The sequence below is a fragment of the Anguilla rostrata genome, chromosome 12 (genome assembly GCF_018555375.3).
Source record: "Anguilla rostrata isolate EN2019 chromosome 12, ASM1855537v3, whole genome shotgun sequence".
Classification (NCBI taxonomy): domain Eukaryota; kingdom Metazoa; phylum Chordata; class Actinopteri; order Anguilliformes; family Anguillidae; genus Anguilla; species Anguilla rostrata.
In genome coordinates, this window is record NC_057944.1 from 15,584,862 (window position 1) to 15,600,102 (window position 15,241).

The window sequence follows — 15,241 nt, forward strand, 5'->3', positions numbered from 1 at the left end:
GTTATAATAATAATAATAATAATAATAATAATAATAATAATAGTGTAATAATAGTCCTGTGTGAATATGTCTGCAATAGGTTTCATTGTACTATGCCGTGACATACAGACGCGTAGATATTGCTGGGTGAAATATCGATAGCTTAGAGAAATTAACCTATCATCTGTCTGTATTTCTCGAATGTATATTATTGTTTTCTTTTTGCAAGGCCAAGGTCAATTTATTGTCCTGAGCGTAGTTGTTTATGTTTGGTGGTTGTACATGTTTTTGTTATTTTTATGGTTCAGTCAAAGAATGGATAAATCTATCAGTAGGCTGTATCAAAAAATCAATCTGTTAAACCAATCATCAACCAAAAAAAAAAGGAAATTTACGGGAGATTTACTGATGTATTCAACACATTTTAGAATACAGGACTGTCCTCAATCAGGCATATTATATTGTCATATTAACTGCTTATATCAATGAAATGTTGAGGCTGTGTTTCCGCACACCCCAGTCATATGTAAAACGGCATTTATTTCTATGTTGTACAGGCATCACAGGGAAGTGCTGTCCTAGCCATCAGCACAGCACAGAGGTCATCGCAGAGGTTAGAGGAGGTAGATGCTAGTGGCCCGGGCGAACGAAAGCAGCACAGAGGTCAAGGTGTCCTCTGCAAGCAGGCCTCGCCCTGAAGGGGTTGTCTGCTGACAGGACGAACCCTGAACTGCGGAAATGAAGCACTTTTCCTGCTTGGTCCCCTTGACTGAAATTTATCTCTGGTGAGTTTAAGCTGACACATCATTCCACCGATGATCAAATTCTGTCTGACTCTGTCCCAGTGACACTAATGGTGTCTAGACCCTCTCTCAGTCACATTAGTCCTGTTCTGCATTGTAGCACCAATCCTGTCAAGACCATTTGTCTGTGTACTTGTTTTTTCTGGGGGATGGGTGTGATTAGCTATGATATTTCTTCATTATGGACTTCCCTGATAGAAAGTAGAAATAAACTCCAGTTCCAGGTATAATTTTATGTACATAATTGTAAATAGAACATCTCATCTGATTAACTGTCAAATGACATAAGGCAGAGAGTGATGTTGAGAGAGTGCATAACATAACAGTAGCAGGTTTCAGGAGGAGATGTTCATGTTCATCCTTTTTTTGGGCATAAAGCACAACCTTCAACCCAATTCTATTTGCAGGTGGATGGTGATGGTGTATCTTTCTGGGAACAGTGTGAAAGCGGTGAGTGTCTGGGATTAACATCAGAGAAATTAATCCACCCAATCAAAATAAATGTAAAGATCATATTGATGCCTGGGCTACGGAAAAGTGTGGAGCATACAGAAGAGGTGTCTGAGCGATTGTTCCATGGGTTCTGAGGTGTAATAGATGCATATTTGGTACAAAGTTCCCTCTACCATGATTTTACCGTTGTGGTCTCAATGGGCACATGTTCAGACCCTCATAACAGTTGCGGTTGAGGGAGAATCTTGTGAGAGAATATGGAGATATTGTGCTTGTTCTTTGCTTCAGCCTGTGAATCCATTGAAGTATCTATCTGTCCTTCTTCCTGTGAAGGATGAATCATGTGACTCAGCCTGTCCATTCGTCTGTTGTGTCATCTGTTCTGTCCACTTATTGGTCCGTCAGTTGGCTGGCCATTCTGCCTGTCATCTCTTTGTCTCTCTCTGCTGATTTTCCTATAAGATGCAATCAAAGTTCCCAGGTGCCAGATTGTTGACATGGTCCTTTTAATTTACCACCTCACTGCCTTATCCTTATGAACTCCCAGTCCTCCCTGTTGAAGAGTTGCGTGGAAGTATGAGAGAAAATATTATGTGTTTGGGAAATAGGATTAATGTATTGGATGGGTGCATTTGGTAGGAAGGGGGCTTTATTTTTGAGGGGTGCAGTTCACCTGGATGAAGGCAATGGGCTTTTCCATGCAGACAGAGATGGATACAGAACATTTCATGTGATTAGAGATAACTGTGGATACGCACATTCTTTTTTTGCAAATGAAAACCAAGCAATGAGAGTTGTGGATAATCTGCTGCTGAGCATCAGATAAACACACCTCGTCTGCATGCCTGGCTGGGGCTGCGTTTACACAATGGCACCGGAATGTGGCCGCTGCACTCAACCTAAATAAGTCTGTGGCACACGTCAATATTAATGTCAATTCTTTGCAGTTGTTGTGGGGCGAGATTGACCTGATTGCACAGTTTTTGAGTCCCTAGAATATGTCTTGTAAAATCTAGAGAGAGGAGGACAGGTGAAGAGGGGACGGGGGGGGGGGGTGCGGGACTGCGCGGTGATGGGGGTGTAGAGATATGGCGATATAAGGAGCATGTGCTGGTTGGCAAAGCTGCTCTGAATCTGTCTGTGTATTTGTGTGTTCGGAGTCAAGGCATCGTTGTCTGATGCTGGGAAGGTCTTCTGATCTCTGTTTGTCTGAGGTTGCGGGACTCGGGGTTCTGTCTGTGTGTACTCTCTGGGGGGGGGGGTTCTGTCTGTGTGTACTCTCTGGGGGGGGGGGGGCTTGTTGGGGGTCATATACGGTATACAAATGTATAATTGTATAAATATGTGTACAATTTCACTCATCATACACTCATGAACACACATATACACATATAGTATACACACACACCCACACAAACACACATGTGCACACACACCAACACAAACACACATATATACACAAACACAACGTATACACATACAGCACACACAGAAACAGAAATAGCCATATATACACACACCCCCATAGGCATGTTCTCTCGCATATGCGCACACATGTGTATAAACACAATCTCTTTTCCCACATGCAGCCAACCCCAAAATGGTACAGCACCTTACCTTTACGGGGTCATGTGTGAATGAGAGCAGGAGTCAACGTTTTGGGAAAATCGCACTGGCAATTTGCCAGCTCAGGACTTAGTAACATTACGGAAATGTAATGTGAACTTTATTGTATCAGTCATAAAAAATTGATTTGTTTCCCTCAAACATCCATCCAGCTATGTTTTTTCTCACTACTGAAAAAAATGATATAAATGATTATAAATGATACCATAATAAATAGCTACACAGTAGATGCTGTTCTAACATTCACTCTATTCTACCGTCTAACATCCATGAAGTTATATATGCATATAAAAATTCCCATAGGTGTAAGCTACATGCACATTACAATGTGTCCGGATGTTAGCTCTTCTGATTCCCTTTTTCTTCATTTTTAGGTTATCTAATGATATCCACCTTCAGTGGAGAGTAAGCCAGAGTTTAATAGATAGGGACATAAGTTTTGGTTATGCCCATGACCTACTTTCATAGGTCTTTTTGAGTATTTGACTACTGCTTGTTCAGACAACCTACTGGCACGGTGTGAATCCTATTAACTCAGTTGAGTCCAGGCTAGTCATTGATTGCATGAACAAGAGAAGCTATTTTCCATGTATGCAAGTGACTATAGATGCCTACATACATACATACAGTATGTACATACATGCATGCATACATACATGCCATACATACTGTACATACATTCTTATTCTCTGCTCTGAAATTCCAGCAGGAGAAAACCCACTGTTTTTAACATCATTCCTTTACATGTCTAATATGGTGTCTCAGCCGAAGAATGTCAGCTATCTGAAAAAGTGAGGACAGCTAGGAGATGCTTACACCCTGTCCCTCAGACACTCCCACCTTAACACCACCCCATTCTCTCACCTAAAGCTTAGCCCCTGTCCCTCTGACACTCCTGCCTGAACACCACCCCATGCTCTCACCTAAAGCTTACACCCTGTCCCTCAGACACTCCCACCTTAACACCACCCCATGCTCTCACCTAAATCTTACACCCTGTCCCTCAGACACTCCTGCCTGAACACCACCCCATTCTCTCACCTAAGCTTAGCCCGTCCTCAGACACTCCACCTTAACACCACCCAAGCTTCACCTAAGCTTAGCCCCTGTCCCTCAGACACTCCCACCTTAACACCACCCCAAGCTCTCACCTAAAGCTTAGCCCCTGTCCCTCAGACACTCCTACCTTAACACCACCCCAAGCTCTCACCTAAAGCTTAGCCCCTGTCCCTCAGACACTCCCACCTGAACACCACCCCAAGCTCTCACCTAAAGCTTAGCCCCTGTCCCTCTGACACTCCTGCCTGCACACAACCCCATTCTCTCACCTAAAGCTCCATTGCTTGTTCTTTTTCTGCTGCTCTGTCAGAGCATCAGTGTGGAGTAGTGGTCAGATCAGCAGTACGGAGCAGTGGTCAGTGCAGCAGTGTGGAGCAGTGGTCAGATCAGCAGTATGGAGCAGTGGTCAGAGCAGCAGTGTGGAGCAGTGGTCAGTGCAGCAGTGTGGAGCAGTGGTCAGAGCAGCAGAGTGGAGCAGTGGTCAGAGCAGCGGTGTACAGCATTGGTCAGAGCAGCAGTGTGGAGCAGTGGTCAGTGCAGCAGTGTGGAGCAGTGGTCAGTGCAGCAGTGTGGAGCAGTGGTCAGTGCAGCAGTATGGAGCAATGGTCAGTGGAGCAGTGGTCAGAGCAGCAGTGTGGAGCAGTGGTCAGAGCAGCGGTGTACAGCATTGGTCAGAGCAGCAGTGTGGAGCAGTGGTCAGTGCAGCAGTGTGGAGCAGTGGTCAGTGCAGCAGTGTGGAGCAGTGGTCAGTGCAGCAGTATGGAGCAGTGGTCAGTGCAGCAGTGTGGAGCAGTGGTCAGTGCAGCAGTGTGGAGCAGTTGTCATGGCATGCTAACTCCAGGTCAGTGTTTACATCAGAACAACATATTAAGAAGATATCATGCAGTGAAAATGGATTTTTGCCAGTGTGCATTTATAGACAATGTACTTTCAATGTGGTATTATTCTGAAACTAATATTATTATGTGTGTGTGCGTGTGCGTGTGCATGTGTAATCATTAGTATCTTTAAAATAGTGAATAAATATCTTGTAATGACATTCTTCATTTTTACCTTTTTATTAATTTTTTTAAACTAATGGGGATTTGGAGACAGGTGAACAGATTCTTTGGAAATTAACTTGCCTGTGTCTCCTAGTTTTCACTCATAGCCTTTTCTTGTTCCCTGGATTTCAGTCCTTATAAGTAAAAGGCAGATGATGTTGAGCACAAGTTTGACTCTAGTAAATTAAACAAAAAAAGACGTCAGATCTTGTTTGATTGAATTGCATATGCTCTTGAAGTGGCAACTTGTATTTGATTGAATCTAACATTTAGTCTTTTCTGGAACATTTCTCTGCCCTGTTTGAAGTTCAGAATCAACCTGATTGATTGAGTGTCACACCGTAAGCGCACTTAGTACACTAGTACATGCAGCTTCACCGATGAGTGGTTGTAATTGCATTCATCTCAAATGTCGAACTAGATTCCAGAGTCTCATTGTTCAATAAGTCCTACATGTAATCTGAAGTAAGAGGGTAAGAGGAAATTATGTCAGGTTTACTTGGCTTTGCTGTACCTGTTTGGCATTTTCAGTCCTAGTACATTTAAGGCAATGCTCATTCTCATCTGTCTGTACTCAGTCTATGGAGGGTTGAGTTCAAGAGAAGCATTGCTATCGTATCTACAGTCTGTCATGTTTGACTGGGACGTGAATGAAGCATGAGGGCAATCTGGTGTGCTGAGAGGTCAGCCATGACATAACCCTCCCCATCATCTCCAAAACCCACAGATATGATGTCATCATCTGTGCTTATATCATTTCATTCACTTAAGTTAAAACCCTCCTTTAATCCTCTATCAGCAGTGCCACTGTGAGAGAGTGGTCGAGAGAGAGAGAGAGAAAGGACGAGAGAGAGTTGAGGTGTTACTATTCCTTTGATTTTTATAAAAGGTATAATACGTTTTCTTGGATTTTCTGATATTGTTTCAGTTTCAGTGTGTGCTTTCGATTGGTTCGGGACAGTTTCTGTGTGTGATATTTTTGAGAGGTCTCTGATGGCTGTTTCAGGTCATTCTAAAGCAGCATTTTTCCAGAGGCTGAACATATGAACAGATTCATTGTTTAACATTTGTTCTTAATTTTAGTATAAATATTATATTTTAATGTAAATATTAGCATAAATATAAAATTTTTGCTTAAATGTTAATTTTAATATTGTGCCGGTACTTATTTCCTTCAGCACAGTGGTTCCAGTTTCCACGGAACATACAAACTAGTTAAACTGGTAACATATTTTTAAAATGATAATTAGGTATGAATAATACATATACATATTTATTCCCTCTGGAGGTATAACATCTCTGTATAAGCTGCTTTGGAGTTACTTGAAGTGTATTTTTTGCTATAGACCACAAACCTGTCATGCGCTTTACTTGTTGTAAAGCCAGCAGGTCATTAGAAGCTTCTGTGAATCTTAAATACCCTTCACTACACACAAAACAGTCTCAAGCACTCAACCAATCGAAATCATACTCCAAAACCTAAATAATGTCTAGAAACCCCAGAAAGTAAGCTTGCCTTTACAACCTTGAACATAGAATTAAGCGAAGAGCATAGGGGAAATGAATATACAGTGAGCACCATAATTCATTGGACAGTGACACATTTTTTGTTATTTTGGTTCTGTACTCTAGCACTTTGAGTTTGAAAGGATACAATGACAATGAGGTTGAAGTGCAGACTGGCAGCATTAATTTGAGGGTATTCTCATACATATCGGACGAACCGTTTAGAAATTCTAGAACCTTTTGTACATGGTCCCCCCCTCATTTTCGGGCATCAAAAAAATATTGGACAGTTTAACATAATGTAGAATAAAGTAATCATTTTTAATATTTGGTCGCTTATCCTTTGCATGCAATGACTGCTTGAAGTCTGCGATGCATAGACATCACCAGACACTGGATATCTTCCCTGGTGATGCTCTGCCAGGCCTGTACTGCAGCCATCTTCAGTTCCTGCTTGTTTCGGGGACTTTTTGCCTTCGGTCTCCTCTTCAGCATGTAAAATGCATGTTCAATTGGATTCAGATCCGGTGATTGACTCGGCCAGTCAAGGATTTTCCACTTTCTGGCCGTCAAAAACCCCGTTGCTCTAGCAGTATGTTTCGGGTCATTGTCTTGTTGCATGATGAAGTGCCGTCCAATGAGTTTGGAGGCATTTGGTTTTATCTGAGCAGATAAAATATGTCTGTAGACTTTAGAATTCGTTGTTCTACTTTCGTCTGCGGTCACATCATCGATGAAGACAAGTGAGCCCGTTCCACTGGCAGCCATACATGCCCAAGCCAGAACACCCCCTCCACCATGTTTCACGGATGAGGTGGTATGCTTTGGATCATGGGCATTTCCTTTTTTTCTCCACACTTTCCTCTTTCAATCACTCTGGTACATGTTAATCTTTGTCTCATCTGTCCACAAGACTTTGTTCCAGAACTCTTGGGGCTCGTTTAGGTGCTTTTTAGCAAACTGTAATCTCGCCTTTCTGTTCTTCAGGCTTATCGGTGGTTTGCATCTTGTAGCGTACCCTCTGTAGTCCTGCTGGTGTAGTCTTCTGTGTATGGTAGACTTTGACACATCTACGCCTGCATCCAGGAGAGTGTTTTTGATCTGTTGGGCTGTTGTCAGGGGGGTTTTCTTCACCATAGGGAGTATTCTCCGGTCATCCACTATAGTGGGCTTCCACGGTCTATCGGGTCTTTTGAGGTAATTGAGTTCACCAGTAGTTTTTTTCTTGTTAATGATGAACCAAACTGGTGACTTGGGCATGCCCAGGGTTTTTGCAATGTTCCTGATTGATTGATTTTCATTTTTGAGCCTTATGACGGCCAGAATAATTTGCATCGACACTGCTGTCTTCTTCATGTTGTCACACCCCAACAACAATCTCCAACGGCAATTGCAAAGTCTAGAATCAAGACTAGACATCAACAGCTCTCTTATGCATTCACTAACGACACATGAATACACCTGCTTAACGAAACACATCTGTGAAGCCAATTCAACAAATACCTATAGTACCTTAAAATGGGGGACCATGTACAAAAGGTGCCGTCATTTCTAAACGGTTCATTCGATATGGATGAAAATACCTTCAAATTAAAGCTGGCAGTCTGCTCATTGTCATTGTATCCTTTTAAACTCAAGGTGCTAGAGTACAGAACCAAAATAACAAAAAATGTGTCACTGTCCAATGAATTATGGTGCTCACTGTATATTTTTATTTTTATATATATAGGGCTCCAGAATTATTGGCACACTTTATAAAAATGAAGAAAAAAGGCTGCATATAATAAATGACACAGATAATAATCTATATGTTATGTTCAAACATATGGGAAAACTATATACTTTTATTGCAATACATGCAATACATACATTCCTACGAACACAATTGGCTGTGTTCGCGGGTGGGAAGCCGGTGAGGGTATGAGTCCTGATCGTTGCATTAGCGACTCCTACTGGTTGATCATTGTTCAGCGGGGAGGGGATCTGGGGGAGATAGCATGAACCCCGCGCGCGTTACGCTCTCTATGCTGTCAGGTGAAAAGAAGCGGCTGGTGACTCCACACGTACCGGAGGAGGCATGTGGCAGTCGACACCCTCCCTAGACCAACAGAGGACAGAGGCAAAAATGGCAAAAAAAAAAACAATAGCAACAAACACAGACAAAAGCACTGTAATTTGCATTCCACAGAGAAAAGGATGATAGGGCCAGAGAGAAGTATGAGAAATGAGAGGTGGGGAAAGTGAGGAGTCGGAAGCACAGGTCAGGTGAGAGGGGAGGGGTGTGGGAGACGCATAGGAAATGCATTTGATTCATTTGGACATGAATGACTATTGCTCATTATTAATAAATCCCTTGCTGTATATGGGGTAAAGTTACATAATTCAGAAAAAACATAAACAAAAATATATTGTAAGCATTTACAATATACTGTAAGCAGTAAAAAAATATTTCAGAGTAGTAAAAAATAATATTTTTTTGAACTGTGTACAAAAAATTAGAAAGTAATTTCAAAGAATTGCATGCAGTCTTCGTGTTTATTTTCATCACAAATTTGCTCACAATTAAGTGACTTAGAAGCAGACAAATTTGTTGACCAGAGGTTGTGCTCAATTTGCACATATTTTACCCAATATCATTGCAAAACACTTTATTTCTCATGGACGCCTCAGAGCAGGATATGCATTTTAAAACTTAGACTTTTGCCTTATGTACAAATAATGTACATTACAGTTTATAGATTTTAGCAATGTGGGAAATCCTCCCAAATAAAGATGTACAGTGTGGTATTCAGTGAAATTATTGCAGAAGCAATCATAAAAATAAATCATTTGGCAACATCAAGAGTGCTTCAAATCTGTCTTAAAGTAATTGGGATCTACACATCAAATTTTAGTTTACTCAATTAGTTGACAAAAACATTTTTGTATATGTTTCAGCATTGATCAGAGCAAGATTATCTTTCTGAAGATAACTGGCAACCTATGGGTGCCGACTGTTGGAAGGAAAGTAAGATTACATGTTTTGTATGAAAAATGGCATTTAAACTTATTTAAAATTCCATGCATTTGACCATCATTCCTGTTAATGTCTCGGTGAGTACAGGTGTATGTATGGATTATGTTAAGCTGTGTGTGTTAGTGAATGAATTAATTTCTTATTGTCATGTCATTTGTCCTCGTGACCTCTTGGGATGTTATTTTACAGTAAAGATTGGCTTCATCATATGTTTATATCATGTAGTTTGGAAGTAGTAGTTAAGTAGAAACTATAGAACTGGTGACTATTTCAGTGACTTAAGGACATCAGTCAGTGCAATGTATTCTTGTATGGAGGCAGGCATGATGGTTTTGTTTTCTCCGGTTGTGCCAAATGTTCTGTTTCCCTGCAGTGTTGCAGGCAGCGTCTGTACATCATTGTTTCTTTACATTGACCAGGCGGTTTTGCGTAACCGTTGGCTGTATCCAGCGTGTTTTGCACCGCCTTTCTGCCGTCCGTACTCTTGTTCAGAATCGCGGGATGCGCGTCTCACGCAGTGCTTGTCGTTAGCCGGTGGCTATGCTCCTGCTGGCGGCTGCGGTTTCGACCGGCCAGCTGCGGATGGCGGCGCGGCGGAGCAGCGAGGGGTTTCCGTGACGGCGCTGAGCGTGCTCACTGCATCTGCGTTCCGCTCCCGTGACAGCGCTGAGCGTGCTGTGTTTTGTCAGTGGCGCAGGGAGAACACTGGCATTCGGCACTGTGGCCAGAGGCAATCCGCAGAAAGGTCCTGGCGCACACGAGCATTCCTCACAGGGGGGGCGCTCCCTATCACAGACGGCGCTTTCCGGATCACATGCGGAGCATTCCAGGTCACAGACAGGGCGCTCCTGATTACAGACAGCACTCCCCCCCCCAAAAACTGCAAAGAGCGCACCGGCAGTGTTCTCTGGATTACTGGTGGGGCTCTCTTGATAACAGACCGAGCTCTCTGTATCACCGGCAGTGTTCTCTGGATTACTGGTGGGGCTCTCTTGATAACAGACCGAGCTCTGTGTATCACCGGCAGTGTTCATACAGTGCAGTGTTCTGTATTCATAGTTAAATACAGAAATACAGCACAGCTATTCCTCCATTTCTGAGAGCCTTGAATCCTCACAGATTGCGGATGTGATCCCTCATGCAGTCTCAGATTTAGATGTGAGGCATTTGAATGCTCTCAGGCTCTATGGGATTCCACAGTAAGCCTTTGAGCAGATAGGACCTCTCCGGGTGGATATGCCCCTGCATAGCCTGCAGTGTGCTCTGGGAGGAACTTGTGAATGAAACTTTATTTTGGAAAGAAAGGCACCTCAGTTGACTTATAATGGATAATATCTGACAAGAAAAACACAGACATGCAAACATTAATGTCTTCTGAAGCAGTCACAGTTAGGACCAGCCCGGTCCAAGCTGGAGCAGGCCGCTGCTGCTTTGGAATTGCAGTGACGATCACTTGGCTGGGACACAGTGAACTAAAGTAGAATACAGTTGGCACACTGTGGGAGATTTGCTCTCACCTGCAGGTAGTGACTCTGCTTAGTGTAAATTGTGCCATTTGTGTGTGTGTGTGTGTGTGTGTACATGTGTGTATGTGTGTACGTGTGTGTATGTGTGTTTGTGTGTGTGTGTGTGTGTGTGTGTGTGTGCATGTTTGTTTGTGTGTGTGTGTACGTGTGTGTGTATGTGTGTATGTGTGTGTATGTGTATGTGTGTGTGTACGTGTGTGTGTGTGTGTGTATGTGTACGTGTGTGTGTGTATGTGTGTATATGTGTGTGTGTGTGTGTGTGTGCACACGCACATGAGTATGTTCCCTTATGTGGATCCCTCTCCCGGGGAGTTGCAGTGAGAAGGGAGTGTGATTACCTCCCAGTTTCTCAGTTACATTGTCCTCTGCTGTACGGCTTCCCACAGCAGCACACTCAATTACCTGCAAAAGGCACATCCCCCCCTCAAACCCAGTGTTTACATTCCTGCTGTTCTCCTGGCACGCACGCATGCACCCGCCCCACCCCACGTCAACTCAGGCCACTCTGTCCCGTACAGCGTGTGACCATGTGCCGCAGGTCAGAGTTCATCACAGGAAGCTGCCTAATGTGGAAAACAGGCTAACCAGGGTCCTGATAACTGTTCACTGATTAATTATGTTAATTAATGTGTCACTCGTGCTTGCATTCTGAGCTGTTTACTGGTTACTGATCTGTGTTCACTCCGTTTGGGGGTGGGGGATCTGGGTTAGCGTACCCATCTGTTGGCATGCCTTTGTCAGCATGAGGCTAGCTTTTTTTACCTCGGTAGCCGGTGTGCGGTACCTGTTCCCATACATGTGTATGATGTGTGTATAACCATAACTGTGTGTGCAGTGTCTGTTCCAGTATGGTATAATCCATATGCCCAGGCTCAATACATACAGCTTAGCTCAATATCATCGATCACTTAGTTGTATGTTACTATGCTCTCCCTACTGTACAACAATTGCTCAAATATCAATGGCTGTGTGGTGGCCATTTCTTAAAAATTAGTAATTGTTTTTAAAAGCAATGTTTTACATTCAAACTCCATTTTTACATAGCAGTAGAAAGTGATAATGTAAGTTTTGCCATAAAATGTCCCAGCTGTTAAAAAATTCTGCATGAAACAGTACAGCACTTTTTTGTCTGTTATAGCTCTTACAGTACCTGTCAGTTACAGTACCTGTTGGTTTCTGGTTTCAGGGAGAACTGCTGGAGCCCTGTGGTGGAAGAGACTGCTCTGTGTGTCAGTGTTTCCCAGCCAAGGGATCAATGGTAAGAATATAATTCATATATAAGGACTAGAAAGTTCTATTCTTACTTCACTGGTTAGACATGTCTGACCCAGAAATCACCTTGAGCTCATGGTAATATACTGCCTTTTTCACGCTGCTAAGTTCTGGGAAGATTTCAGGCCCTAAGTGACCCCAGTTCATAACCCTGGTCAGTGCCATTTAAATGCTGGTGCACATTAACTTTTTTTGCATTGTAACTGCAGACGTACTGCAGTTCCGATGTGTAGCTTCGGGGAAGGGGGTGGTGGTGGGGGTTAGTGAATAACACAAAAAAGCTGAAAGTAGATCTATCTTAAGTTTAAACACTGACCAGTTGTAGACAGTTCTTGAACACAATGCAAAATAGAAAGTGATCATTTGAGATCATTTTGACTTTGGAGCTCAGTGATTGACCAGTTGAACTGCCATATGCAGAAGATGCACGTTCAAATGTATTTGTAATGCTCAACTGATTGAAAGTGTTTTTTTACTCTTACGGTGCTGAATTGGGTATTGCTTTTTAGATAGCACAAGGTGTTGCAGGGTTAGCATTTGAAAGGCTTTGTACACATTGTATTGGGTGACAAAAACATGTTGCAGTGAAAATATTTTCAAAAATATAACTTCTTTTATTTTTATTGAATGTTCCTTGCAGTTAAGGTTTCAGCATAATGAAATATATATGGTGCTTCAGATTAAGAATTCTGTCCTGTACAGGGGACAGAATGTATTGCTGTGGCTTCGAAGGATATTCATTTCCTAATGGCACTAGTATATTTGTGGAAATATAAATGCACATGTTTGCTGATGTTAACCTGGCGTGGGAAAGGTGAATTAGAATTGCTGATGTGAAGTTATTTTAAAATAATGCAATGCCCTGTAGACTGAAGCAGGAACCTGTTGGCACTTCAGCTGGGGCCAGTGAGGTCAAAGGTCAGGCTGGATTCTACTCTGTCTGCATCCGATGAAAGGGAATGAATTATTGTGTGTCCAGAGGTTGTGTGTATGTATATTACCCAATTATTCTTCAGAAAATAATATTCAATATCATTTTTGTTTGTTGTTATTTCCAATGGCACCTACAACCTGGCACTGCTGGAGTCAAGGAAAGAAGTACCAGCAAAGAATTGTGCCCAAATGCTATAAAATAAATGGCCGTATGAACTGCCTCTGGAAACATAACACTGCCCTGTTTCTTTGCTTTAGACTCTAAACCCCCAAAATGTCTTAACTTCTCTGAATATATGAAATATCTTCTACCGTGCACAAAACTGTCTGGGTCAGTCAAAAACATACGCTAGAGCTGTAATAATATGAAAAAACTTTAAAAACCTTTACTGTTCCCTTTAACAATGAACGATAGAGAAGGAGATGCCTTCAGAGTAGCCTGCATCTCAAGAATGCACACACCACACACACTCATGTCCACATACACCCATGCATTTTTGCACACACACACACATGCACAAACACACCTACACACACATACACATGCACTCACACACATGCTTACACACACACACACACTCACACATACACACACATACACATGCACTCACACACATGCTCACGCACACTCGCACACACACACTCACACATACACACACATACACATGCACTCACACATGCTCACGCACTTGCACACACGCACACACAAAAGCACGCACACACATGCTCACACACACTCACACACACACTGCTGTCCTCCAGGCTGGGTTAGTTGCTCCTGGTCCGTTTTGTCACGACTCTCCTTCCTCACTCCTCTCTTATGAGGACTATGAAATATCCTGGGAATGCAGCGGACCAGAGAGCTCATAAATCAGCAGCAAGCCTCCTCTTTTCCCTGCCTCATCCTCTTTAGTTAAAGTATGTCACCTCCTCTGTCTCCATGATCTAGTTGTCATGTTGTCCCCTCCCTTCTGTCTTTTTCACTCTCTCTATTTCTGTCTAAACCTGTCTCTCAGCTATTAGCTCCCACTGTACACAGTGAGTGTAACGGTCAGGTCATGTTGTCATGCAGAACAGGCAGAAAGAGAGAGAGAGGGACAGAGAGCGAGAGCAAGAGAGAGGAGAGAGAGAGGGAGAGAGAGAGGAGCAGAAAACCTCTGGAAGGATAACTGTGGAACGATGAGTCTGATGTATGATGCATTCAGTGAGGAACATATGGCAGCACATTAAATCTGCACAGGGCTGCACAACACATTCATATCTCACCTGGGCATTCTGTACGTGCATGTGGAAGGGTGGAGCTCATTCTCTCTTCTAATTGGACAGCAGCTTTGGCAGCCACATTGGCACTCCTCCCACAACCCCAAGGGCAGGTGTCTGTTCTGCTGATTTTTTACGTGACCTCTGTGAAGCTACAGCTGGCTAAAATAGGATTAGCGAGTGTGTGTGTGTGTGTGTGTGTGTGTGAGAGAGAGAGAGAAAGAGAGGCAGACAGAGAGACAAAGAGAGAGAGAAAGAGAGAGAAAGAGAGCAATGGGCCAGAATATGGGAGTATAGGGGAATTTAAGAGTAAATTGAACTCTAACTGCAACTTTATTAGACGCATCTCAAACAATCATTAGACTTTGACAACGCAATTAGACGTGAGACAGCGTTCGCCGTCTAGCCCGAGCCGGCGCTCGCGTCTGAGGCGGGCGCGAGAGTGAAAGAAGGAGAGTGGGAAAGAGGGGCCAGCCCTGTAATCACAGACAGGCTGCTGTGGGTAGTAATCTGCGGTAATGAGGAGTGAAGACAGGGAGCTGGGGCAGATAAGTGCGGGGGTATTTATCACGCTCATGTCATGTGTCTGATCTGCCCCGCCGAACGGCGGCCGCGGTCCGAGAGACGAGCGCGAGCGTCATAAATCTGAGTTAGGAACTGGAGACCCTAGCGGCACCGAGCTGAAGGCACACTCAACATGACATACAACACCAGCTTTAGGACACTTATAATACAGAAAGCCTGCAGTGGAGAGTTGGGAAGTGT

The 15,241-nt window shown here is 43.2% G+C and overlaps 1 protein-coding gene across 1 annotated transcript in view; it reads left to right on the forward strand.

Annotated features, from left to right (window-relative positions):
* The window catches only part of col4a4 (collagen, type IV, alpha 4), a 44,181-nt gene that overhangs the window by 937 nt on the left and 28,003 nt on the right, over nucleotides 1-15,241 (forward strand). Inside the window, exons 2-4 of the mRNA XM_064301403.1 lie at nucleotides 537-764; nucleotides 1,190-1,232; nucleotides 12,198-12,269. Of these exons, the coding sequence (XP_064157473.1) occupies nucleotides 718-764; nucleotides 1,190-1,232; nucleotides 12,198-12,269 (162 nt within the window). The 5' untranslated portion in view covers nucleotides 537-717. The remainder of the gene's footprint in view (nucleotides 1-536; nucleotides 765-1,189; nucleotides 1,233-12,197; nucleotides 12,270-15,241) is intronic.